Source organism: Stigmatopora nigra, chromosome 3, assembly GCF_051989575.1.
Source record: "Stigmatopora nigra isolate UIUO_SnigA chromosome 3, RoL_Snig_1.1, whole genome shotgun sequence".
Taxonomy (NCBI): Eukaryota; Metazoa; Chordata; class Actinopteri; order Syngnathiformes; family Syngnathidae; genus Stigmatopora; species Stigmatopora nigra.
This window is the reverse complement of record NC_135510.1, coordinates 6,061,190-6,085,826: the sequence shown is the minus strand read 5'-3', so window position 1 is coordinate 6,085,826 and position 24,637 is coordinate 6,061,190. Positions and strand designations below refer to the sequence as shown.

The window sequence follows — 24,637 nt, the reverse complement described above, 5'->3', positions numbered from 1 at the left end:
TTCTCCAAGATGGCGCCATCACGCGGAAGCCATTGGCAGTAGCTGTGTACTTTCTTATTTGTTTTTCGTGTTTGACAGGCCCTCTATCTTTTTTTAATGACGTTTTAATATTTCTTAATACATTCCTTTTGACTTTACTTTGTACTTTATACTTTTGACTCTAATGATGAGTATGTTAAAACTTAAGTCCTTTTTTCTTTTTATATTTCATATGTACTGTTAACGGATGCACTTTTTTATATGTATCGTATCTTGGGCTGACCTGGCCCATCTGTCAAAATTTTAAAGTCAATATGGCCCCCGGACCCAAAAGTTTGCCCTCCTCTGCTATAGAGGAAGTTCCACTGTAGCATACGTAGCTAGTTTACTTTGAGCAGGTAAGCGTCAGGTGAGTTTCTGTGACGTACCCGGAAGTAAAGACTGCTAACCTGTGGGAAGCTGCTGGCAAAAGTTGCTCCGAATCAAGAAACATCAGTTTTGTGTTTATTTCACATTTAAAGGGAAAAAAACACGAGCAGCTACTATGTGTACCTTTGGTGAGTTGTTGGCAAATGAAACGTTTTTGGTAAAATTATTTCTCACTTGCGATATATTTCAGGAGAGGCCCTACTCCCTAGTTTCTTCAGTCTGTACTGTAGTATTTGTTTTGTTTATCAGTCCTTAGACACAGATATAATTGGACACGAAAGTTCTACTACGATGAAAAAAAATAGTCTGCCTTCGGGGAGTCGATGAGACAACAAAGACGGTATAAACAAATAAGCTTCACTGTGGTGAAAATCCTTCACGTCTCATTAGCGCTCATTTGTAATGCGGAATTAACTTGTGGATTCATGGAAAATAATTGGCCTACTTTCCAAGCGAACCTAGAGTAAAGTGACTCACTCGTGTTATCAATGTATCTATTTTTATTAAATGACCCATTGGATTAAGTGTTATTCTCTCCCGTTGCAGCGCATTTCATTTAGTATGTTAATATTGGAGTACGACGTTGCTGTCATAAAACTACATTTTTTTTGTTATTTTTAGTGTTTGTTTACTTTCAGTCATCATTTAAATAATTTGCATTTACTGTGAATAGATTTGTATTTCACATTTCTTGTATTTTACCCTCTTAAAAATGTCATTGCTTTTGATTTAGTTGTAATTAAAATTGCTCTGCTCCACAAGGTAGAGATTAATTCCATATTTGAGGATAATATGTAAGAGTTTGATTTTTTTTGTTTTAGACATGGCCAAATATTTATGCCAATTTGACATGTGTTACTGTATATTTTCAGATAAGGAGAAGGGGCCGAGAAGGTTGATGCAAAAGGGCTTAGCGCTCATCCTGGTGGGCCATATTAACTTCATCCTTGGCGCCATTGTCCACGGCAGTGTCTTGCGACACATTTCCAAGCCTGGCCAAGAAATCACCACTGAATACACAGCCACAAACATCATATCTGTCACCTCAGGCTTGCTGGTAAATTCAAATATTCATTATTTACATTGTTTATTAATTTCTGCAGCAATAACAGGATGTATATGACCTATTTATGGCTGTTTGTTCTGTAACTCAGTAGGCACTGTCCTCCATTACATAGTGATGCCACATTAAACTGAATGTAATCACAGTGTCACAATTAACCACTTGGATGAAGATATTGTGCTAATTGTCTTAGTTCTGGTTTGATTTCTAATAATAATATTTGCATTAGTGAAGATTAGAACTTAATGTTTGTGATTCAATATTTCAGAGCATAGCTACAGGAATCCTTGCCATTGTGGTGTCGAGGAACCTTCGCGCATTTAAAATGGTAAGTTGTTTTTAAATTAATTCCTCTCTCCTACTCCATACTGCCCATTTAGGATGTTGCTTTTGTGTGTTTGTAGCACATCGGTCTAATCATCGCCTCGTTTCTCAACGCCCTGCTATCAGCGGCGTGCTGTGTCGGCCTCTTGGTCGCTATCAGCTTGACAGTCGCGCACAATGGTCAGGGCCTGATGCGTGGATGTAACAACACAGTGGTTCCCGCCAATGCTCGCTCTCCTGTCAGCGCACAATGCCCGTTTGACACCACGCGCATTTATGTGAGTCTCCGCTCCCTTCTTGAAAATATTGAGAAGAACTGATAGTGTTCATTTTGAACTAATAGCAACAAATAACAATAGAGATTGACTTATTTTACTGAAGTAAGATTATGTGCTCAACTTGTCCACCAGGTGGCTCTATAATACTTGTATGAAGAATACACATTCATTTTCTGAACCGCTTTATCCTCATAAGGCTGGGGGTGAGGGGGTGCTGGAGCCTATCCCAGCTGGGGCAAAGGACACCCTGAATCGGTGGCCTGCTGATCGTTGTGCACAAGTAGACAGACAACCATGCATACTCACCCATACCTAAGGAGCGATTTAGAGTGTCCAATCAGCCTACCATGCACACATATAAAACAGTAATATTAGTCGGTTTTAGGATCAATAATATATGCTTGTTGGTATTGTTATGTTGTCTGTCTTACATAATGTTGCTTCACCATTTGTTCTTGAGTAAACTGTCAGACTGCCCACACAATTCACTTATATAGCCTCTTAATGTCATTTTCCTTTGGGTGTTTTAAATGGCAACGTTTTATGGTGTGGTCATTTACACAATATTTAATTCTCTTCAGATTCTACTTTTTTTGTTGCTCTCTCTCACTTTTTTGTGTCATTACATCTCAGGATACCACTCTGGCCATATGGTTCCCCAGTGCTGTGTTAGCAGCAGCAGAAAGTGGCCTGTCGGTATGGTGCTTTATCATAGGACTGACTCTCCGGGGCCTGCTGGCCTGTGGGAAGACCTACTACAAACAGCAGGTATGTGTCTTTTAGTCATGTTCGATGGTTGTAAAGTACTGTAAATGATTTGTTTCCTCACATATACACTTTATTAACTTTATTAAAGTGACTAATTTTTCCTCTCTTGTAGTTCGAGGAAGAGGCAGAAAGCGTGCCACATTGTGCACGCCTAATAAGCCCAAGCATCAACCCTGATGCCTGATGTAAAAACAAATCCTGGAAGTACAACACTCCATTATTTCACAACCGTAAGTCTCAAAATAGATTGATTTTTATAGAAGTGGATTGATTTATTTTGTTGAACTTGACCAAGAGAAATTGCATTCATGTATTATCAGCGTTTTGATGCTCAGTATTCAGAGAATGACTGTGTTTTTTATTTATAATTTGGTTTTCCAAAAACATTTCATCCCGAAATTAGAAAAAGAACCATTTTTTATATTTTTATTTACCTGAAAATGTACAGTATAAATAAAAATGCTGTCATTTTGTAAACAAGTCGGCAATAACAAATAGAATACAGGGTGACACTGAAAAAAAACATAATTTGTTATATATAAATATATATGAACATGTTATGTACAAAAAAAATCTAAAGAAAAAAACAGCCCTTATTGGATAAATGAAGACAACCTACACTGGACATTTTTTTTTACTTTCACTGTTACTTTAAATGTGTATCATTTGCAATATCTAGTAGTAACTTTGCCATGTTATGAAAAGTAGACCGTGTAAACAGTGTGTCAACTTTGAATAAAAAAAAATGACCTAGGAAAACCTTTTTTATTTATACTTAACCATAACTGAGTGCAATTGGTCACCATAATAATGAAAGTATCTACACTGGCTGTAGTATTGCATTAAGAATTTTAATTACATGCTGAAATCATCCTCAACCTAGTTTCAAGTCTTTTGTGAGACAAAATGTGTCCTTTATATATTTTTTTGTTCTAGAGTTTATGCTTTTTCAAAATTTCAAAGTTGTTAAAAAATACTTTTATTTCATGGAGCAACAGAAAACCTTCCCAACACAGTCCAAATATGAAAAAAAGCTACATTAATTTTTGGTGTTTTTCTTTTTCTTCAACGATTCACATTTTTTTTTAATGTCAGTTATTGTTTTAAAGTTAAATGTGCATCATTCAATTTGTGTATGAGTAAATAATACAGCGTCACAATGAGTGCATTTGAATACTCGCTTTACACATATTTTTTTTTTTTTCATGTTAAGAGGTTCACCCAGTATGTGGGCCAGCACTTTTAGCATCCATGCACACACACATACATCCCAGTGACAGAGAGGATCACATCAGATCAGCCACGAAACGGTCAATCTCGTGCACTGCTCAATCGTGTGGAAGAGAATCATAGCACGCAGCACTAATCCTGACTATGAGGGATAAATATTGACATTGTGCTGCCTGATTCAATCACTCAGTGATTGGTTTGTGGGGCCTGGCCCATCAGGCTCACTTTGAGGTCAACCCCTGGATGTTTTTATTCTGAAAGCATGAGCACTAATGAGGGTGTTTCTTATACCGCAAAAAAATGACTGAACTGCAACCATATTCTATGAACTTAACGTCTGAAAATGTGCCTTTTATTGCTTTTCATTATATTTGCATTTTTCTCAATTACAGCTATATTTAATCTCTTGATTAGTTTGAGTATGCAATGTGGAAAATTCAATGTTAATTTTATTTGCATTTTTTTTATCACTGAATGGGTGATGTTAAACGTTAATGGCAGGTTAAGATAAAAAAAAAAAATATATATATATATATATATATATATATATATATATTTGCATTAAGAAATGTGTGTTGTTTATTCCAGGCAAAAAAAACAGCTACTGGCTATGATGGATTTTTATTTTAAAAAATCCCAAACATTGTGTTTGCTGTGTGCACTAGTTATCAAATAAGGACTTAATTCCTTTCTATTTCAAGTTAATAAAAGAACGTGTGGACACGCCAAATACATTGTTTTCGACATTAGTACAAATTGGAGCAAATAAAGCTTAACTCACGGGAATTAATGGTTAGTGTGTCTGCTTCACAGTAGGAGATCTAGGTTCATATCCAGCTTGATCCACCTGTGTGGTTCAGAAAATGAGATCAGACATCTATTTGTCAAAATGTTCAAGTTAATTTCTGTGCTCAGTTCATTTTGTGCCATTTAAATGAAGCAACAATGCAAACTCTTTGTTTTGTAAATACTTTATATTTTTTAAGCAAACCTGTGATGTCCTGTTGTTAACAATTGTATTTTTTTTTTAATTGTACGATGAGGAGGTTTCAGAGGGGGGCGAGATGGTCACCCGCCCAGGGGGTCAAAATGAGCCAGGTACGCCCCTGGAAGGCGACTCTCTCTTGAAGGAAAACGTCTTCGGCAGTGTGTGTCCGTCCGTGAGTTGTCCACTCTATTGGATGTAGGGGTGCGCGGTCACGTTGATTGCGCGCTCTCGCCCCGCGAGCTGCAGCCAGCCAGGCAAGCCAGCCAAGCCAGCCAAGCAAGCAGTCAGCGACGGACAACGACAGGAGCGCTGCAGACAACTCAACATCCGGATCGCAATTCACAGCGAGGTAAAATGCTTCCCATGGCAAATATTCGCTGCCGATCGGAACCGCCATTTAAAATGGCTCGACGGTGGCGTGTTCACGCGACAGCCGTCCTCCATGATTGATGGGCTCACACGCGGAGCAACCGCGGCATGTCAAATCGAGAAATAACCGACCGGGAAAGGACGCGACAGGTCGTTTGACCTTGTGCACCACACGGATCGAGTTATAGATGATTATCTTTCTTTGGGATGCTTGTCATTCGCATAGATTGAGCTAACTACATGGCCAAGTTGCTTTGCGCTTAAATGGCTACGGAAGCCTACTCAGCGAAGGTGTCCTTTTAATTAACCACGATTTTATTTTATTTTTTGTATTTAAAGTAGAATTTAGAGTATTTTCAAATGATGGGAAACATCACAGGGGATCGTTCTTGTTGCCCGGCCAACCTTACTCAAACATGATAGAATTGGTGCGTCACAAAAATCGATAAACCTGGCCAGTTTAACCCTCTATAAGACATTAATTGAACTACTGGCAGCAATCACCTTGTCAAAATAGATTAGATGTCTTTTTCCCCCAATGAAAGATAAACAATCACAGCCAGTCCCCATAGTGCAACTGAATTGGACGTCAATAGTTGTCAATGGGAGGCAAGCTTACCCAATAAAATCTTGAATTTTACTTAAAAAAAAGGGCTCGGACCCTTGTTTTAAAGTCATGATTTTGCAATGTTAGTGAACAAGTTGTTAGGGCTTGACACAAGAGGCTATTCCTCTGCCAATTTTCATATATATATACATGTGTATAAATGACATATATTCAATTTACCATGCAATGCAACCAGATACAATGTGCATTGCGCTTGTTTGATCATTAAACCTTCCTTTCCGTGTGTTTGTAAACCTGCAGGACCTGCTCGAAGAAGCCAGAATGCACAAAACCTCGGAAACAAAGGACGTTTATCCAGAGATGGAAGAGAAGAGTGATATCAGGGCCTTGTGTCTTTCGTTAAGGTTTTGCTGGAGGCGAGGGTGATCAGACAAAAGAGGAACCCAGAGCCCAGACGATCTGTTCTCTCTTCTTCTTCTTCGTCACTATGGAATAAAGTAGGAGGTGGAGAATGCTGCAAGATGCTCTGCCAGCCAACAGCAATTGGCGATGCAGTCTGAAAGCTGAAAGTAAATAGTGGAGCGCAAAGAGGCGGCTTCTTTTGCACTGCTTTGTCTTGGCGCGCCAATCAGTGGGGCCTCCATTTTCCTCTAATAATGTGCCTCTTATTAAGAGGTGGGATTCTTCTTTTTAAATCCCCGCTGGGTGAGGTCTTGGTTGCCCCCAATGCAAAGAAGCCTTAAAACCAATTATCAGCAACGCTCAAGGCCACAGTTGACGAACAATGCAGGAATCATTTCAACGAGAATGTATGGCAGACTACAAGACTGCAGCAATCTCCAGCAGACGAAATGTCTGCTTAGCCCGTTTCTCCATCCCACTCTTTCTACTCCTCTTACTGACGGCTTCTCCGGGTAAGAGCATACACATGGAGGCCATTGAGAGCCACAGCGAGTTCAGCTGCGAGCCCATCCGACTGCGAATGTGCCAGGATCTGCCTTACAACACCACCTTCATGCCCAACCTCCTGAACCACTATGACCAGCAGACAGCCGCTCTCGCCATGGAGGTACGTGCATTGTTGGTGTTTATACGGTGTTGTCACGGCGCGCTGCGAAATCGGATAGCCACCGCGGGCTAAAAAGGGGCTGAGGTGTAATTAGAGTGCATTGGCAGGTTTGTTGAAAAGTGTAGAGCAATGGCCTGCAATGTTTCACATTGTCGTGTCACGCACCTGCTAAAAGGAAACAAAAGAGCTCAAGAGCTCAGATGTGATTACGCATGTGAAAGGGGGGGGGGGGGGGGGTTGTCCTGCTCAACAATGCTAGCCGCAAGCAGTTCATAGTCGACAAATTGGCAGATTTGACATAAATAGTGGTATTGGGTTTCCATTTGTGTATTGATCTGTGTCACAAAGAAGTGTGATGTCCTTTGCAAACACCATTAAATCATCCATCGTTCATCCTTAGCATAGTGAAAAAAAGGCTGTTGGTTTAGCCTAGCAGTTTTTTTTTTTAATTACTGAGCACTTCTGTAGCACCTAAAAATGTATTTTTCATGCATTTTAGCTAATCTGTTGCATCAAATTAAAATCGGCTGCAATTCCATGTGTCTTAGCAAAAAATTCTAAACACTTGTTTAAATTGTGGATCGAAATTACGGTAAGTTTGAAACTATATACTCCTGCATTTTTCCTATGCTTAGAACCTTGAAGCTTATATATGATGAATGAGATGCAGATTTTTTGTCTTAAATATTTCACAATACAAGCAGCTTATAGTCCAGTGCTTTTTTAAAAATAATGCCGTACCGGTTTGAACAAAAAAGTATCTTCACAATATAAACTTGATTATAAGACTACATTCAAATCTATTGTAGTAACCATGCAGTAGGGCAAAGTACTATTTTAATAGGGCTGTTTCAACTAAACAATGGTATTGTCTTTTTGTTATGACAGAATCATTTTAGAGACTAAAAATGTACACTTTGGAAATCACAAATCCTTTTGAAAATAGTTGCATTAATGCAGCATGCAAATTTCAGTACATCACCATTACTCTAAACACAATTTTACGCCGGATAAAGAATTCAAGAACACTTTAAAATAAGACCGGTTTAACAAGTAGTTTCTACTTTGAAAAAAAAAAAAAAAAAAGCGGCCAAAGGAAACATTGATTTTGCACCAGATTATATGGCACATGTCCCCAAACTTGAACTGTTTTCCCATTATTGAGGCAACAGGATACTTGGAGACATACAGGTAGTCGTAGTCAGGCATTAAATATCAAAGTGTTACAAGCAGGTGATCTGCCTTGATCATATTACAATTGTATCTTCCAGATACATGTTACCGCTGCCCGGAGACACGCTTGGTTGAATGTGTGCACTCATTGAGACACTAGTCATTTTTTTTTTGAATGAGAATCCTTGAAAACATTGCACACAAATGCTATCATAGTGACAACAAATACCCCAAAATGTTTGATGGTGTGTAAGCACAGACCTCACATACACTTGTAGAAGTGCAATATCATATTGCTAGTCTTTCTTCTTTTGTTAGTCCCCGGAGAAGTCAGGCGTAGATCAAGGTGTGGTTGATTAATTGTGACTAATTACTATTCGCGAAGGAAGTATTAGTTTACACTGAAGTCAATGTGTTCTTTCTTTAGCGATTAGCCAAAAGAGATTGAATAATAATAGCAACTGCAGTTGGTTTTTATGAGAATGTCATATTGGTCATCTGAGAACGGTCGTCCAGGTTTCACTTTGTTTTGTCTAGCATGAGGCATTGGTGCAAATTCCATAGGATAACAGTATAGATACAGTCTACTAGATTAAATATATCTTTTAACTGAATGAGGTGTACTTGAAAGTGGTTCTATTTGGACAAAACTGCTCTTAGCTGTGAACCTTCATTGATATTTCAGGCCATTTTGGCCATAGTTGATGTGGACAAGTCACTAGATCAGATCTTCATACAAACGGGGAGGGGGTCCTCCGTACTGCACAATGCTGAATTTTATGCACTGTTTGTTCACTTTGTCAAAGACTTCACTCAGCAAATTAATGCGGCTAATTCCCCAGTGGCATGTCCAAACATGGCTGACTGGAGACTGTGAGGAGCATCTGTTAATGAACTCCCTTTGACCCACATGACGACGTATCCTTGTAACAGACACTATGCAGCCCTCTGGCCATAGAAAGGCACGGCTCCCTGAAAATGCCCAAGCCGCAACTTGAACCCCGCTAACATTCCTACTCGCTTCTATTCGAACCAGACTTGCTCGTCCTGTTGGGAGCCCTGCAAGAAATTCAATCATATCTCTTTAGGCTATGACCAACTGCACAACTAATTTTGCGTCTGTAAACATCTCTTAAAGCTAATATGGGTTGAAACGGTATCTCAACTTTCTACACCCATTCCTGTTTTTCATACATAGAATTTCTGGTTAATTGTTTTAATTACATTTTTAAAATGCATGGAAAGACCTTAAAAAATCACTCGCTTTTCTTTTGTTCTTCTTGGAAGGACACTAACTAAAGTTACTCCCCTCCGCATTAATCGTTGATGGATCAGAATAAAATTTTATAGATATTTTCTAGGAATGTTTACGCTTTAATCCATGCAGCCCAAATACTTATTTTTTTTCTCAGGGCTGATTAATTGTGGATTTGATACATACCTTTTTCAGTAGATAGTATAGTTTCAGATTGTTTGGGTACCGAGTGTTGTGATTAGCTCAATCTTTGATTTTTAAACCTCAATAAAATCAGCCTATTATAACGAACACTTTTTTACAAGCATACCAGATAAGAAAGGATAACCTTAACGAAGACATTCAAGCGTCCTTCCGCACGCTTGTATGCTATTTGAAAACGATCCTTCCTGGCGACAAAGTGACACTACCACTGACAAATTGGAGTATTGTGAAGACTTTTCGATAACTATCAGTATAATACCTTTTGTGGGTATAAAACCCCTGCACGCTTTTATTAAAGTGCCTTTAGTCTAAATTTTAGTGGTGAAATAGGTTGATCCCCTAGTTTGAGGCACATTTATTTAGAATAAATAACACAGATTTTTGTTTTATGCAGTGCAATAGATTCACTTACACTTCCTGTGTGTGTGAGAGCATAAAGTATAGGTCAATGGTGCCAGCTGCCATCCTTCACTACCACTAACTGGCTGCTAATCTTTTTCTCAGTTGCACAATGAAGACATCGATTTTTACTATCTAATCTTTCACAATAGTCTATAAAATCTGCTCTACAGGGTGTGAGAGACTTCAAGCTAAAAGGCTATTAGACTAAGTACCGCTATAATGGCAAAGAGCTGTGCAAATGGCAAAAATGCTGTCTTTGAGAGTACATGACTACAGCCAGTCTGTCCATCTGCCGCCGTATTTTATGGTTCCCAGAGGATGTGCCAGGCGTGACGTGGAATTCTATTTCAGTTTCATTGACTTGGTATGTTGGAGATTTAGATGGATGTAAGTATGTCTATAATCAGGACATTTGTTCACATAACAAGTTTAATTATGACATTAAGAATTCCCCTTTCCAGTATTTTTTTTGTTTTACATTTAGGGTTTTTTTTAATACATGGAATAGTATTTTATGGGACAGTTATCAAAGATTTGTGGTATTTGGTTTAATTCTAATGTCATAAAAAAAATTAAAAAATAATTATAATTGTAAACTGTCAATAAGGTATATCTAAATTATTATGGGATAGCATTGCTGTCAAATTCGGCCAATTGCTCCCCTTATTAATGAATGCAATTCCCGTATTAATTTCCTTTGCTACCAGTGGCCGAGACGATCCGGATAAAAGCCGGAATGGGTAAAACGAAATCGGTTTTACAAAAAATGTACTGTAAATTGAAATGAAATGGTTAAAAAACCTTACAAAATACGGAAAAACTAAAATAAATTGACAAATATTGAATGGTGAACATTTATACTCGGAATAGTCACAACAGATATCCAATCTTAACACCTAAAGTGTATGCGACGAAAGACAGACAACCTTTTATTCAGGTTGGTTCTAGTTACATTATACACCAGTAGCCATTTGACAGTAATGGCATGCTAATGTAGTGTGGAAGAATATGATGCCCCGTTAGGAATAATGAGCCGAGCAGGTGCCTCTTCTGCCGCACTTTAAAATGACAGTTCTCAGCCCAAAATGACAAAGTGTCAGGTATTTATGTAGTAAATCAGTCTTAAAATACATTTTCCTATCCTCCAGGACCACCCATGACCATTAACTCTCCTTACATAAGACAAAAAAGCTCAAAGGATCAAGATTTATTTTTTTTCTTTGCTAATACTTGGAGAAAGTTACATGACTGCAGTGACAGTCTGTATACTGTAAAAAAAATACACTAGTGTCCTGACTTGAAGTTTACATTTTATAGGAATGTTGTTAGGTGGCACTGTAGTTTAACTGGGAAAGCTTCTATTGTTAAAGTTTTCCAGCAGCCGGAAAAGCTTTGTAAGGGAGCAAAATGAATGTTTATTATTTGTGCGTTGGACCAGAAAGTGAATTTAAGGACAAAACAGGCGAAAACGGCAGTAGAGTGACAGGTTGTGTAAAGTCTTTAGAGCCCTACTGTCTCCGGTGTTTGTCTTTGTCTCAGCATGGAGCCTGTCCTTCAAAATTCAACTTGCTAAGCTTAAGAAAGGCCACCCCGGGGCCACGAGGTCCCCGCAACAGAGAGAGAGCTTGTGTGAGAGAGTTCACGACTTGTTGTGCTGAAGTGTGGTCTGCTCTGTCTTTTATCCCATTGTATGTGAAGGTATTGAGTTTTGGAAAGTGCCAGTTGTTTTCTTGCGCCGTGTGAGCCAGTTTTTCGGCGGGCATGTTGGGCACATCTGAAGAAGTGGACAGACAGACACCTCGTTTAAATGTTCCTGTTTATTCCTGTTGGACTCTTGATTATCATGCTTATTCTCAGAGAGTCTATTGAAGCTGCCAACCCAAATGAAGCAATCATTTATTTATGCTCAGAACAAAGGCACTGCCTGGTGCTGCTTTTTTGGCAGACTGTTCCCATCGGCATAGCTGCCACTGCTGCTTATCCAATCCGACAATGGCAAGTTAAGCGAGATTTAGGGAGACATTGTTCGGCTGTTTCATGGCTGAAACACCGTTCTGCTGCCCACCAGGGCCCGCTGTCATTTACCGCTTTACACTACAAGCTTAGGTCACACCTTCACTTTCTGATGTTATAGTTATGCGAGCATATACGTTTGTATGTTTTTATATATCGGACATAATTGGACATAGGCTTTGTGTGTGTATATGTATGTACATATGTGTATGTATGTATATATCCATTAGCAGATGTCTCAAGTCACTGTTTTTGTTCAAAAATGGTCAAGACATTTTTAAAAGTTTTATCATATCATTGTATGATGTCTTCCATAAATATTAGTTAAAGATAAGTTAAATGCAATTTTTGGGGGGAAATATATTCCTTAAATTTACTATCTCGATTGTGCTAGTTAATATTAAGCATGTTAGGGGACAGAAAATGATGGCTTCTACAGTACTGCATGTCCAACTAGTACTCACGGTTACATATTTTTTAATATCTGTAAAGCTTGGTTATAACATTATATTCTCTACATGGATATATGTGGAGCCGCACACTCTTCGGTTACTCACACACACAAACATAAATGAAGCTTATCCATGTCTTATGGACTTAATCTGAACCTGTGACCCAGACTGGAAAGTAACTGTGCGTGTGCGTCTAATTGTTTAAGCCTTCTGAGTGTTGTGCTGGAAATGTTTGAAATGGTAAAAGCATGAAAACTTCATTTTTATCTATCTACTAAACTTTGAACTTTATCTTTAGTAAAAAAAAAAAAAAAAATGTGACAACTCTACTTAGTACTACCCGATTTTACAGCATTAAGAAACAATTAATTTACTCCATTAGGCCTTATTTAAATCATTATAAAATTGAACCCTCTGTCAAGCCGACATATCCAATCATTGTCAATTTGATTAAGATTGAGATCAGTGGGCAAACATTTAAAACCAGGATTACTGCAAAATAGCTGCATCCCTGTTCATTATTCATCTCACTCTCTCTCTCGCTCTCCCTAAGACAGAATGTAGATTTATCAGCAGATGGGCTCACCAGTGTATTTCGCGTGTGCTCGGGAGCCATCACATTCATCGCCATTTTCAGCATTTCTGCTCCACTATAAATACATCTCCATCCTTTTAATTGACCCCTTTCACTGCACGACAATATATGCTATGTACTATATTCTCAAGGGATCTGATTTTATCCCTAAACTTTGGGACGATTATTGCCAATATCACTTTAGGGAAAAACAAAATCAGAATGGACATAAAAAGACATGTCAATGTATTTCTGAAACCTCATTCAGCACCAAAGTACGTTATCATGTCTTATGTTTGAGTAACATATAGCCTTATATAATTTTGAAGTGCAGACCTGCTTTAGTGCAAATTACATTAGTCCAAACCTGGTTAAGTGCAGGATTCTAAATTTGGAACAAAAAAATATATATATTTGCACCAAAACCTAAGTGTAAAGATCAATTTAGACGGATTTTGAAATGAGGTTCATGCAAATATCGCCATATATCTCCGAATATTTAAAAAAAAAAAACACTTTTATTATTCTCTGATGGTTTTAGCCCTTTGAAAGGGGTTCTGCCACATTGTGTGCACATGCTCGTCCTTTACCCTGTTATCCTCTAAGAGACAAGGGCCTGCTGGAGCCGCCACATCACCTGTTGCCATGGCAGTTAAATAGGCAGGGAAGGCAAGACGGGAATGAAAGAAGGCACACATGCAGGGAGGGGAATGGCCTGATAAGTGTATGCGGAAATGGAAGAGAGGAATATAGACACATTCGACGGGAAGTGTTATTTAGATAATATACTTGTTAAGTCCTTATTTAGTTTTACTGTATTCAATGTTGTTTGATTTTTTAAATAGCCATCTCACAGTATAGGGTACTTTTTATTGTTACTGTTTAAGCATTTAAAGATAGTAGTAATGATGACACTTGTATTAATGCAAGTTGTGTGCGTACACGTTTGTTTCACATGCTCAAAAAAATATGTTTAGCTTTTTATAGGGTAAGTGACAATTTGTGTTAATTAAAAAAATATACTGTTTTTACTATTAGTTGTTATTTTTAGATATTGGATTTTTTAAAAACTAAATTACTTTAATATAAAAGCACACAACTGGAAATACACTCTGGTTATGGCCCCCAATAACAAGTTATTTTCCCTCAACTTTCATTTTATTTTAACGAAAACAAGATGAAGGCAGAATCGTCGTCGAATACTTTATTTATCTAACTTCTGTTTTTCAAGCAATCAAAATTATTGAGCTATTTTGGATGACATTTCAATAAATTGTAAAGCTGCCAAAGAAAGACGGTCAAAGTTAATGAATACTGATGCTCTATAGAGGTGAAAAGAATGTGAAGGAGGTGGACAAGTGCATATCTAGAATAATTGCAGTGCTAAATAGGCGGGAGGCAATAGAGGTTAAGAAAGGAAGAAAAAAGATAGCAGTGGAGAAGGAGGGGAAATGAGCGTGAGGGGGAATGCTATTATCAGCTTTGTCCAGTCCTCCTTACTAAAGGCTGGATGGACATGGATAAGGGAACAAATGAATGAAAGGCAGAGGAGGGTGCTTCTTTCCTAACTCTCTTTTCAGTGATTAGTGAGGAAAGCATCACGCTAGTCTGTTCATAGTGGCTGCCTGTCTTCTGCCAGTCATCCCAACAAGAGGAGTCTGGCTCACAAGCCACTTTGCGCGTCATGTGATTTCGCACCACAACTGCTGTAGCAAATGTAGTGATGGATATGAAGCCGAGAGGGGCAGCGGCCATTGTTATACGTGTCAAATGGAATAATAGTGTTGTGCTGGAGTGTGGAGGGACAATAATAGAATGAACCTTGAAGCGAGCTTGAGGTGAAAGTGAATATTTGAATCCTTAAAATGGAGCGTCGAGGTGGCCCACGCAGGTGATGTGCTAGATTTGATGCGGCCATGCAAATTGAGGTGTGTCCTGTCACTGTTTGGATGGACTATGGGGGCCTCATTGACTGTGTGAGTCCCAGATTTAGAAAAAAGGGGGGGTTGGTTTTAAGGTTGATGTCCAGATGGCCTCCGCGGAGGTTTTAGCAACAAAACCACACATTAGTATTGACGTGTTTTAAGAGAAAACTCTGCATTTAGTCTTTTGAATGAGGATTTAAGAGATTATAATTCAGATTTGTTAAATGATAAACACATTGGGGGGCGGATCAATGTAACAAGAGAATATTTTTAGTTGTTTTTCAATGTCTATTAAAGGTTAAGAAGCTAGATTTTGGATTCAATTAGGTATAGACCACTTTAAGATTTTGATTTTTTTAATGCGCTGTTTGTTTAGTGCACGCTAATGTATGGTTTAAAAAAAAAAACTGTCAGAAAAGCATGGCGGGCCACCAGGCTTATAAAGCACTTGAAGAATTCCTGCTCCTTTTTAAGGAATGAATGGGTTTTTTTTCTTTCAATGAGGATTTGTTTCTTTGGTTGCTTAAAACAAATAGACTTCCACCACAAACACAAAGCTGATTACAGTTTTTAGGAAGTGTGAGTCATTCTCACACACCAAACACTCTTTCCGATCCTTTTGACTCCCTAATCCATACGTTTCTTCCTCATTCCCCTTTATTTATTTTCATTTTATCATGCTGTCCTGCTTTCCATTTTTTTTGCCTCCTGTCTTTTTTGTGCACCATTGACACTGGATTTTTGACAACTGCTCTAATGAGCTCACCCCACACTCTCTCTCCATAATAGCCTGCGGACAACACACTGCTCATGTGCTTAATGTAAACCACTCGTAAGTTGTCAATTTGGGTCAATTCTACATTGCTCTTCTCACCATCAACGGGATGCACAAGGTGCTTTACTTCTTGACAAAAAGAAGAAGAAAAAAACAGCAATAAAGCCAGACATTTTTTTTCCTTTTAACTTGAACATTTATGCATTTAGATCCTGGAGAAAGTAAGCTTTCAGGCACTTAACAGGCATCTCTTCTCTAGATCGCACAATTCGACTTTTAATTATGTGCCCATTTCATTCTCTGGCTTTCTTTCTTTTATTTTTCCAAGGTTTTTTTTCTCCTTCCTCTCAGGGTTCCTCCCCCTGAATATTGTGTAGACCAGCAGTTAAGAAAAAGAAACTTAATCCTTCCATTGAACAGGAGTTCAACCAGTCAGGGGCTTTTTCTCATTTCGCTCTGTGTCAAAAAAAAAACCCAAAGCAACCTGCTTCTCATTCCAAATGCTCACACTTACCCCTCACCCACATGCAGAAAAACACACATTTTATAATTAGCGGATTCTTGAGTTTACCCGAAACGGTGACATATTTATTTTTATATTATTTGCTAATTGTGCTGTAGAGAAAAACATTGAATACGCTTTCATCCATGTTTTTTTTTGTGATTTATGTACTGTGAAGGTGGAGATGATGTGTGACCTGTTGAGTGACAATTTAATCTCCGTCAGGTTAACACACATCGCCAAGGGAGGCCAGAACGAAAAACCAGCCCTTTCGGAGCATTGATCAAAGGAGTCTCGCTGCGGTAGATTTATCCGATCGTTTTTTTTTCCTTCACAACCCCATCTTTAGATCATTTATTACTTCCTCTCCCTGGGGCTCCGTTTATCGGATTTTTTGAAATTTCACTCAATTCCCTACAAAGCTTTTGGCACACTAACAGTTTATTACAGTCCAAAGACGCCACCCAAGCTAGGATAATTGTCTCGATTTGCTTAACGCATTGACCTGTGCATGCACGCAAGACTTGCGCACTTCTAGGCCAAATGCACGATTTTTCGGCGGGACAGAAATTCCGCCATAAGTCGAAGGACACAAATGGTCACGCTTTGGAGAAACAGGCAGAATGAGGACACACAAAATGGGAGTCGCACACATTTTCTTTGCTTGAGTAAGTACGGGTAGAGACGGACAAAGCTTTTTTTTTTTCCTTCGGCCAGTGAGACACACTGATGTAAAAAGAGTTAAGTATCGCCTGAGGCTGGACCGCGGTGCCATCCATGGATTCAGCAGTTAGACAGAATTGGGAGAAATCCGTAAAAATAAATCAGATTCCAGGCAAAAAGAAGGCCATTGTAGGAACTGTCGGTTCACTGAGATCTTTTTGATATAGACTCTGATAAAAAATTAGTATTTAACTGCTAATTGTCTCTTTTTGGTAACAAAAGAAAAAAATAATGGGCTTGCGTCGATATTATTCGATATTCTACTGCCTTTTGAGTCAGGTACACCACAATGTTAACATTATGTAAATAATAGTGGCCTACATGTGATTGTGATTCATTGGGACAGCAAGTTTTAATTGTCATATATAAATTGTATGTTTATCTCTATATTTTTGTATATCATTATTGTGTATAGAAATGGTAATATATACATTTGTTCATTTATAAAAAGCTAAGAAAAGTAATTGGATTTAGATAAATGAACTGAAATATGCTTTGGCTTTGGCCCATATGGTTTTTCTTTTTCATATCATGTATTTAACTCATCATTTAAGTCATCGATGTATGTCAATTTCATTTAACCTGGGTTTACTGCATCTGAATACTAAGGTTTCATTCAATTTATTTTGGATAGGGTTGGCAACAATTCATGAGTTGAATTTCTCACTGTGTCAATAGCAGTCAGTGATTTAAATGAACCCTCTACTACTAATCTGTATCAAAAATATTATGCTCCACAGTCAGCATATCACTTGTTTAACTAGATCTGGATCCGGATTTGCCTCCAAAGTCATACTTTTAATTTTCCATGTGCCCCCATCAACTCCTTAACTGCACATTTGTGAATTATTGAGCGATGATGAGTGCAGTTACGCTCACACATGCAGTTGTGTGCACGAGCCCAAAACTGTGTCACTCTGATCACGCACCGCTGCATCCATTTACTGGTGGAACATGTGCAGATCTGGAACACGGCAATTGAGAACGATCAAAACATGCACACAAAGCTGGGGTGCGCACACAAACGCGCACAAAAGACGTACACGATCACACATGAATAGGTCTTTGCACTATTGGACTTGTACACTGTAAGAGGACGCAGTAGCTTTTGTCGTCAGTCAATGAAAGTATGCTGTTTTTATCAAATAAATTACACACAAACACACACACGCACACACACACATTCCCTGTAGTTTTGTATCCAGTCTCTTTGTGTTTCATTATAATGCTTCGTGGATTTCATGCGAGGAAGGTGCACAAACGTTCAATTGCTGACAACTACCTGAACAAAATGTCAATACTAATTATTAAGTCAAATCAAATGATCATAACTAGATTTGAAAAAACAACTGAAACAAATAGAAGCTGTGAATAAAAGAAAACAATAACTATCTGAAATGACATTGTTTATTCACATAAGCAACTAATTCATTCAAATTAAAGACACCTACCTGTCCCTTTGTTTTCATGAAAAAAACTCAATTTCTAAATTAATATTTTGTTTTTGTTGAGTTTTGTGATTTTATTTTGTTTAAAAAAAACAACCCTTAAAGCAAATTTTATATTAAAAATGAAAATGTCTGTCTTTGTGTCACAGCCCTTCCATCCCGTCGTCAACTTGGTGTGCAGCCCTGACTTGCGGATGTTCCTTTGTGCGCTCTACGCCCCGGTGTGTGTCGTGTATGGCCAGGTGTCCATGCCGTGCCGCACCCTCTGCCAACGCTCCAAAGAAGACTGCCAGAGACTCATGGAAATATTTGGACTCACCTGGCCGGATGATATGAAGTGCAGCAGGTGAGTGATTGAAAATGATTCACAGCACAGGTGTCAAAGTGGCGGCCCGCGGGCAAAATCTGGCCCGCCGCATCATTTTGTGTGGCCCGGGAAAGTGAATCATGAGTGCCGACTTTCTGTTTTAGGAATTAAAATGAAGAGTATAGATGGATATTACATTTCCTTATTTTACCCTTTTTAAATCAATAATTGTAATGTTTTAATCCATTTTTTTCAGTTTTTTTTGTTCAAAAATCATTTTGTAAAATCTAAGAATATATTAAAAAAAGCTAAAATAAACATTGTTTTAGATCCATAAAAAACTGAATATTCAGGGCTTTTAATCCATTTATATTAATCCATTTATAAAAAAAAAAAAAATCTAAATGTTATATCTAAAATGGTCCGGCTCACATGAAATTGACTTGACGTTAATGCGGCCCTTGAACCAACCCGAGTCTGACACCCTTGGTTTACAGTGTCATGGCCGAAAAAAAAAAGTTAAACAGCTCCATCTGCCCATCCGCAGGTTTCCAGACTGCGACGAAGCGTATCCTCGCCGAGAGGACCTGCAGAAAATTCCCGGTCCCACCGACCAGTCACCCATGACCGTCCAGAGAGACTACGGCTTTTGGTGCCCCAGAGAGCTGAAAGTAGAACCGGAGCTGGGTTACTCATTCATGGGCAGGAGAGACTGCTCTCCTCCCTGCCCGTCCATGTACTTCAGCCGACAAGAAGTGACCTTCACCAGATACTTCATCGGGGTGACCTCCATCGTCTGTTTGTCCGCAACGCTCTTCACGTTCCTCACCTTTCTCATTGACGTCAGCAGGTCTGTGTGACACGGTTAGCTCTGGATTGTAGTATCGAAGGCGGCATTGCTTATAGAAGGGTATTTTTTTTTACCCCAATAGGTTCAGATACCCGGAGCGACCCATCATCTTTTATGCTGTGTGTTACGTCATGGTGTCGCTTGTGTTCTTTTTGGGCTTCTTGTTGGAGGACACTGTGGCCTGCAACTCGGTCAACCACGCACACTTCAAAGCTTCAACGATAACACAGGGCTCACACAATAAGGTGAGAGAGTCAATAGGCAAATTTATTTACAGCCAATGATTCAATATTGCATGCTCTTTGTTTTTGTAAGTTTACTACACGTGATCAACAAGAATGTGTTGTCCTGTAGCCATGTCCTGATCCGATAATTTGTGTCTATGTGCCCCGGACATGGCTATTTTTGGAGTATCGGACCGTATCTGATTTTTATCATAAGATCGAATCCGATCCAGTATATTAGTGTACTTTTAGCGTACTATCAATCTTTTCTATTGCAGGAAATACAGGGATTGGGCAAAAATGTCTGCTAAGTGGGAACATTGCCTTTAAAAAAAAAAAAAAAATAGGTCTCATTATTTTTTGCTCTGTTTTTACAGCATGAAAGTATTGGCAAAATTTATCGTATGTATATATATATATATATATATATATATATATATATATATATATATATATATATATATATATATATATATATATATATATATATATATATATATATATATATTAATTTATTTTATTTTATTTTTTGGGGGGAAAAATCATAGTTGAAAAAAAATTGTATCAGATGGGAATTCAAAAATGTGTCCTCTTATTTTAAAGTATATGTACTGTAGGTGCTCTGATTATGTTAAATATCAAATATCGCCCCGCAATGTTTTTAAAACATTGACTCAAATACGCATCTAAATATGCTTACAAAGTCATTCAATTTAACTAACATCCATGCGATCCAATTTATTGATCATCTTTCTCTCTCTCTCTCCCTCCATCCCACAGGCCTGTACCTTATTTTTCATGATCCTCTACTTTTTCACCATGGCCGGCAGCCTGTGGTGGGTCATTCTAACCATCACCTGGTTCCTGGCGGCCGTACCCAAATGGGGCAGCGAAGCCATCGAAAAGAAAGCCCTCCTCTTCCACGCCGTGGCCTGGGGGGTGCCGGGTGCCCTCACCGTGGCACTTTTGGCCCTCAACAAAATCGAAGGCGACGGCATCAGCGGCGTCTGTTTCATAGGACTCTATGACATCGACGCCTTGCGCTGGTTTGTTTTGGTGCCGCTTGGCCTCAACTTGGCGGTGAGTAAAGAAAGACACGACGTAGGTAGGGGGATCCCGCCGCCATTTCTCATTGGTTTCTTTAATCTGCCTTCCAGGTGGGCGTCTCACTTCTCTTGGTGGGGATCGTGGCTCTGAACCGCGTACGCATGGAAATCCCCCTGGAGAAAGACAACCAGACCAAGCTGGTCAAGTTCATGATCCGAATGGGTGTTTTCTCGGCGCTCTATCTGGTGCCCTCGCTGACCGTCATGGCTTGCCACGTGTACGAGCACGCCTACCGCCGCGTGTGGGAGACCACCTGGATGGAGGAGAACTGCCGCCGCTTCCATATCCCCTGCCCGTACAAGGTGGGTGTTCCCACACTTCATTCTCGTCGCTAGCACGGTCATGCTCCGCTTCCCCAACTCTAAAAGTTCTTTGTGCGCTCTCCAAGAGCGGCGTTTTTAGACTCGCCGACTTAAAAGCGTCCACGCCGAGCAGATGGGGGCGGGGGGGGCTTCGCATAATGCTTTTCGGGACGACGACGTCAGCCCGTTTGAGACGGGCACGCTAATTGGAAAAGGGGGCGGCAGGTGCAAGTGCTTATGTTACGCCAATGTGTGTGTGGGACAGAGAGAGAAAGAGCTCATAAAAGGGGACCCCACTTATGTTCTATTGTCATGCTGGAATCTCAGTGTTACTCCGTGTCACTGGACATTCATCTAGCCTGGTGTTGCCTACAAGTGCTTGTCTGAGTGTGTGCGTTTGTGAGAGAAGGGGGGTTGGGGGGTCTGCCTTGGGCTCATTTCATTAAGTTTCTTTCCTCGCTAATAATACTCATTTCTAAAATCCAGAGCTTTACCCCCTTTCCCGAGGCAACGTATTTTCCGGTGTATAAATCGCACTGGAACAAAAATGCAAAATGAAGTGGAGGAGTTGGGTTGGGGGGTTCACTGAATTTCTAAGTTACGTTAGAGGAAGTGTATGTCACGTCTATAGGGGGATTTTAAGAGCAAACATACTTTATAGAAATAATAGAGAAAAAGGACGGTCGTTGTAGGGGGAAAATGTCACACCCAAAATATGAAAAATAACTGCAATGTAACATTTTTTTTAACTTTTATTGTTGTGATGAAAATATTTTACATGGCTTGCAGGTTGTTAATGGCCAATTTTTCATTGTCACTGTCATGGTAATCCCAGACATTAAAATGTGGTGCATTGCCCTATGACCTGTTGTCCCCTACTGCCCCCTAGTGTTTGCAATGAGCCCAGAATAGAAGGCGGAACAGTTACGACTGTTCACACACACACATTGATTGAATTTAAAAAGAGAAAGCATTGTTGCAGCTCGAGATATTGCCAAGCTGACCTCTTTGTGACTTTTAGGTGGAGCAGAACAGCCGACCATCCATGGCCTTGTTCCTGACAAAGTACTTGATGATGCTGGTGGTGGGAATCCCTTCCGCTTTTTGGGTGGCCAGCAAGAAGACCTGCTTTGAGTGGGCCAGCTTCCTGCATGGACGCAGGCGGAAAGAGTAAGTTCCTTTTAACGGAGGAGCACTTTTACCTTGCGTTGATTTGTGAAAGCGGTATAATTCAGAAAAATCTCTCTTTTCCCATTGGACGTGCAGCAGCGGGGTGAACGAATCCAGACAGGTGCTACAAGAGCAGCCCGATTTGGCCCAGTCGCTTCTGCGTGAACCCAACACACCCGTCATCAGGAAGTCCAGAGGAACGTCCACTCAAGTAAATCCAATGGCAGTCATTCCACAACGGGAGGGCTTTTTGGCTTCAAAATTCCTCCAAAAATGCCCATCCCATTTTCACTTGTTTAAGGCTAATGATTTTATAGAAAATATGACAAATAGAAGTCAGGACATTTCATTTTTATTGACCTCCAAGCATTTAATTTGGCTGGAAGGTGTGCTTAAGTTGTTCACCAATTGTGGAATGACTAAATATGTATGTTTGGCATATAGATACAAGGTACAAATCCTATAATTCCTCCGGTATTGACCTACTTTCCCAAATGTCGTCTTCCTCTCCAAGGGTACATCCACTCACGCCTCTTCCACTCACTTGGCGGCCCTGGACGACCTGGACGAGCCTCCGAGAATCCACCGACCCTCCTCTACCAAGAGCAAAGCCAGCAGCGTCCACAGCAAAAGCAGTCGCCGCGGCAGCTTGCGACGTTCCCGCGACGACGGGTACGTAAATAGCGCGTTCGCCGTCCCTCCCGCCCGTCTCATCGCGCCTCCACTTCTGCCAAGGAGCGAAACGGTGGTCTACAAAGGCGTGGAGGAGCGCGCTTTCCCTACCGGCGCCTCACGAGCGGTCCACCCGCCGTCCTCGCACGGCAGCCAGAGGGACGCGAGCGAGACCTCGCCGGCACTGGTCACGCACGGATCCACGGCTAACGAGAGCCGTGTGGCCGACAATGACGCCACCGTGGCCTAACCGCCCCACATGGTGGAAGAACACGCGTTTGGACTTGACTTTGTTTCGAGCAGGTACGCTAACACACTAGAAACTTAGTACAGACACGTAATTGCTGTCAACAATCCAAAATCAACGAAATTCGGCAAACGTCATTTGTCCGTGGACCTGATGTGAACTTGTGGACCTCTTTGTGCGTTATTTCCACAATTTTTGTACTGTGAACGCGCTTTAAACGGCTTAGTTGAATTCGACTTCAAACTATGACCATTTAGTAATCATTTTTTTTAACACTATGACGCTTTGTTCAAATATACAAATGCACCCCCAAAAAAGAGGCTACAATCACACACCACAAGTCAATGATCTGGGCCTTTTTCTTTTCCACGTGGACTTAAATCTGATATTTCCCAGTGCAACTAGTTGATCATTTTCAGGACTACATTTGATAACTTAAAATGCCCTTCTTTTGAAGGACATGATGTCTTTTTGTAAATAAGACTCCATTGTTGTGATCCTACCTCACCCCTGCCTTCTGTGCTTCTATCAAAAAGCCACAGTTTTTTTTTGAGAATACACACACACACGCCCGACCACATACATTCTTGATCCTCATTGGTGACGGGTTTGCCTTCTGCCTCTCCTGCCTCTGAAATGGAAAAAAATGTTTTCATTTTCTTTTGTAGTTATCACGGTGGAATTTAAATGACTGATTGCATTCAATGTTGACTTCACGTTGGATGAAAAATGTCTTGTTGTAAATGAGAAGCCTTCATTTTGTTTGCTTTAATTTATTTGCAGTTTGGAACTGCTTTAACTACTTTTACATACAGTCAAATAAACTTGGTATGGGCTTGAAAATACAGTTAAGAGTAATGCACGGTATTCTCATTTGTATTCACCAATGTTTTATTTCATTTTTTCTGCTTTTTAGGGTCAACCTATACATAGGTACCTATGTCGTTTTCGTCCAGAGAAAATGACATAGGTACCTATGTCGTTTTTCTCCGTTGAAAACGACATAGGTACCTATGTCGTTTTTCTCCGGACAAAAACGACATAGGTACCTATGTCGTTTTTATCCGAAAACGACATAGGTACCTATGTCGTTTTCGGATAAAAACGACATAGGTACCTATGTCGTTTTTGTCCGTTGAAAACGACATAGGTACCTATGTCGTTTTTGTCTGTTGAAAACGACATAGGTACCTATGTCGTTTTCAACGGAGAAAAACGACATAGGTACCTATGTCGTTTTTGTCCGG

The 24,637-nt window shown here is 39.8% G+C and overlaps 2 protein-coding genes across 4 annotated transcripts; both read left to right on the top strand.

Moving 5' to 3' along the window:
* The first annotated feature begins 368 nt into the window (after positions 1 to 368).
* krtcap3 (keratinocyte associated protein 3) lies at positions 369 to 4,576 on the top strand. Its single transcript, XM_077713539.1, has 6 exons — positions 369 to 536; positions 1,281 to 1,465; positions 1,740 to 1,799; positions 1,876 to 2,073; positions 2,707 to 2,841; positions 2,954 to 4,576. The coding sequence occupies exons 1-6, from the start codon at positions 524 to 526 to the stop codon at positions 3,023 to 3,025; spliced, it is 663 nt and encodes a 220-aa protein (XP_077569665.1). The 5' UTR covers positions 369 to 523; the 3' UTR covers positions 3,026 to 4,576.
* Positions 4,577 to 5,121: 545 nt separating this feature from the next.
* On the top strand, positions 5,122 to 24,237 carry LOC144194451 (frizzled-3-like). Of its 3 annotated transcripts, none has more exons than XM_077713538.1 (11): positions 5,123 to 5,408; positions 6,297 to 7,065; positions 18,661 to 18,857; positions 19,366 to 19,668; positions 19,751 to 19,913; positions 20,673 to 20,972; positions 21,050 to 21,301; positions 22,323 to 22,471; positions 22,571 to 22,682; positions 22,986 to 23,143; positions 23,207 to 24,237. In XM_077713538.1, the coding sequence occupies exons 2-11, from the start codon at positions 6,781 to 6,783 to the stop codon at positions 23,391 to 23,393; spliced, it is 2,106 nt and encodes a 701-aa protein (XP_077569664.1). In that variant the 5' UTR covers positions 5,123 to 5,408; positions 6,297 to 6,780; the 3' UTR covers positions 23,394 to 24,237. The 3 variants fall into 3 exon arrangements, with proteins under 3 accessions (XP_077569662.1, XP_077569664.1, XP_077569663.1); XM_077713537.1 differs by having other exon boundaries at positions 5,126 to 5,408; positions 22,568 to 22,682; XM_077713536.1 differs by having other exon boundaries at positions 5,122 to 5,408; positions 22,568 to 22,682; positions 22,986 to 24,237.
* The last annotated feature ends 400 nt before the right edge of the window (positions 24,238 to 24,637 follow it).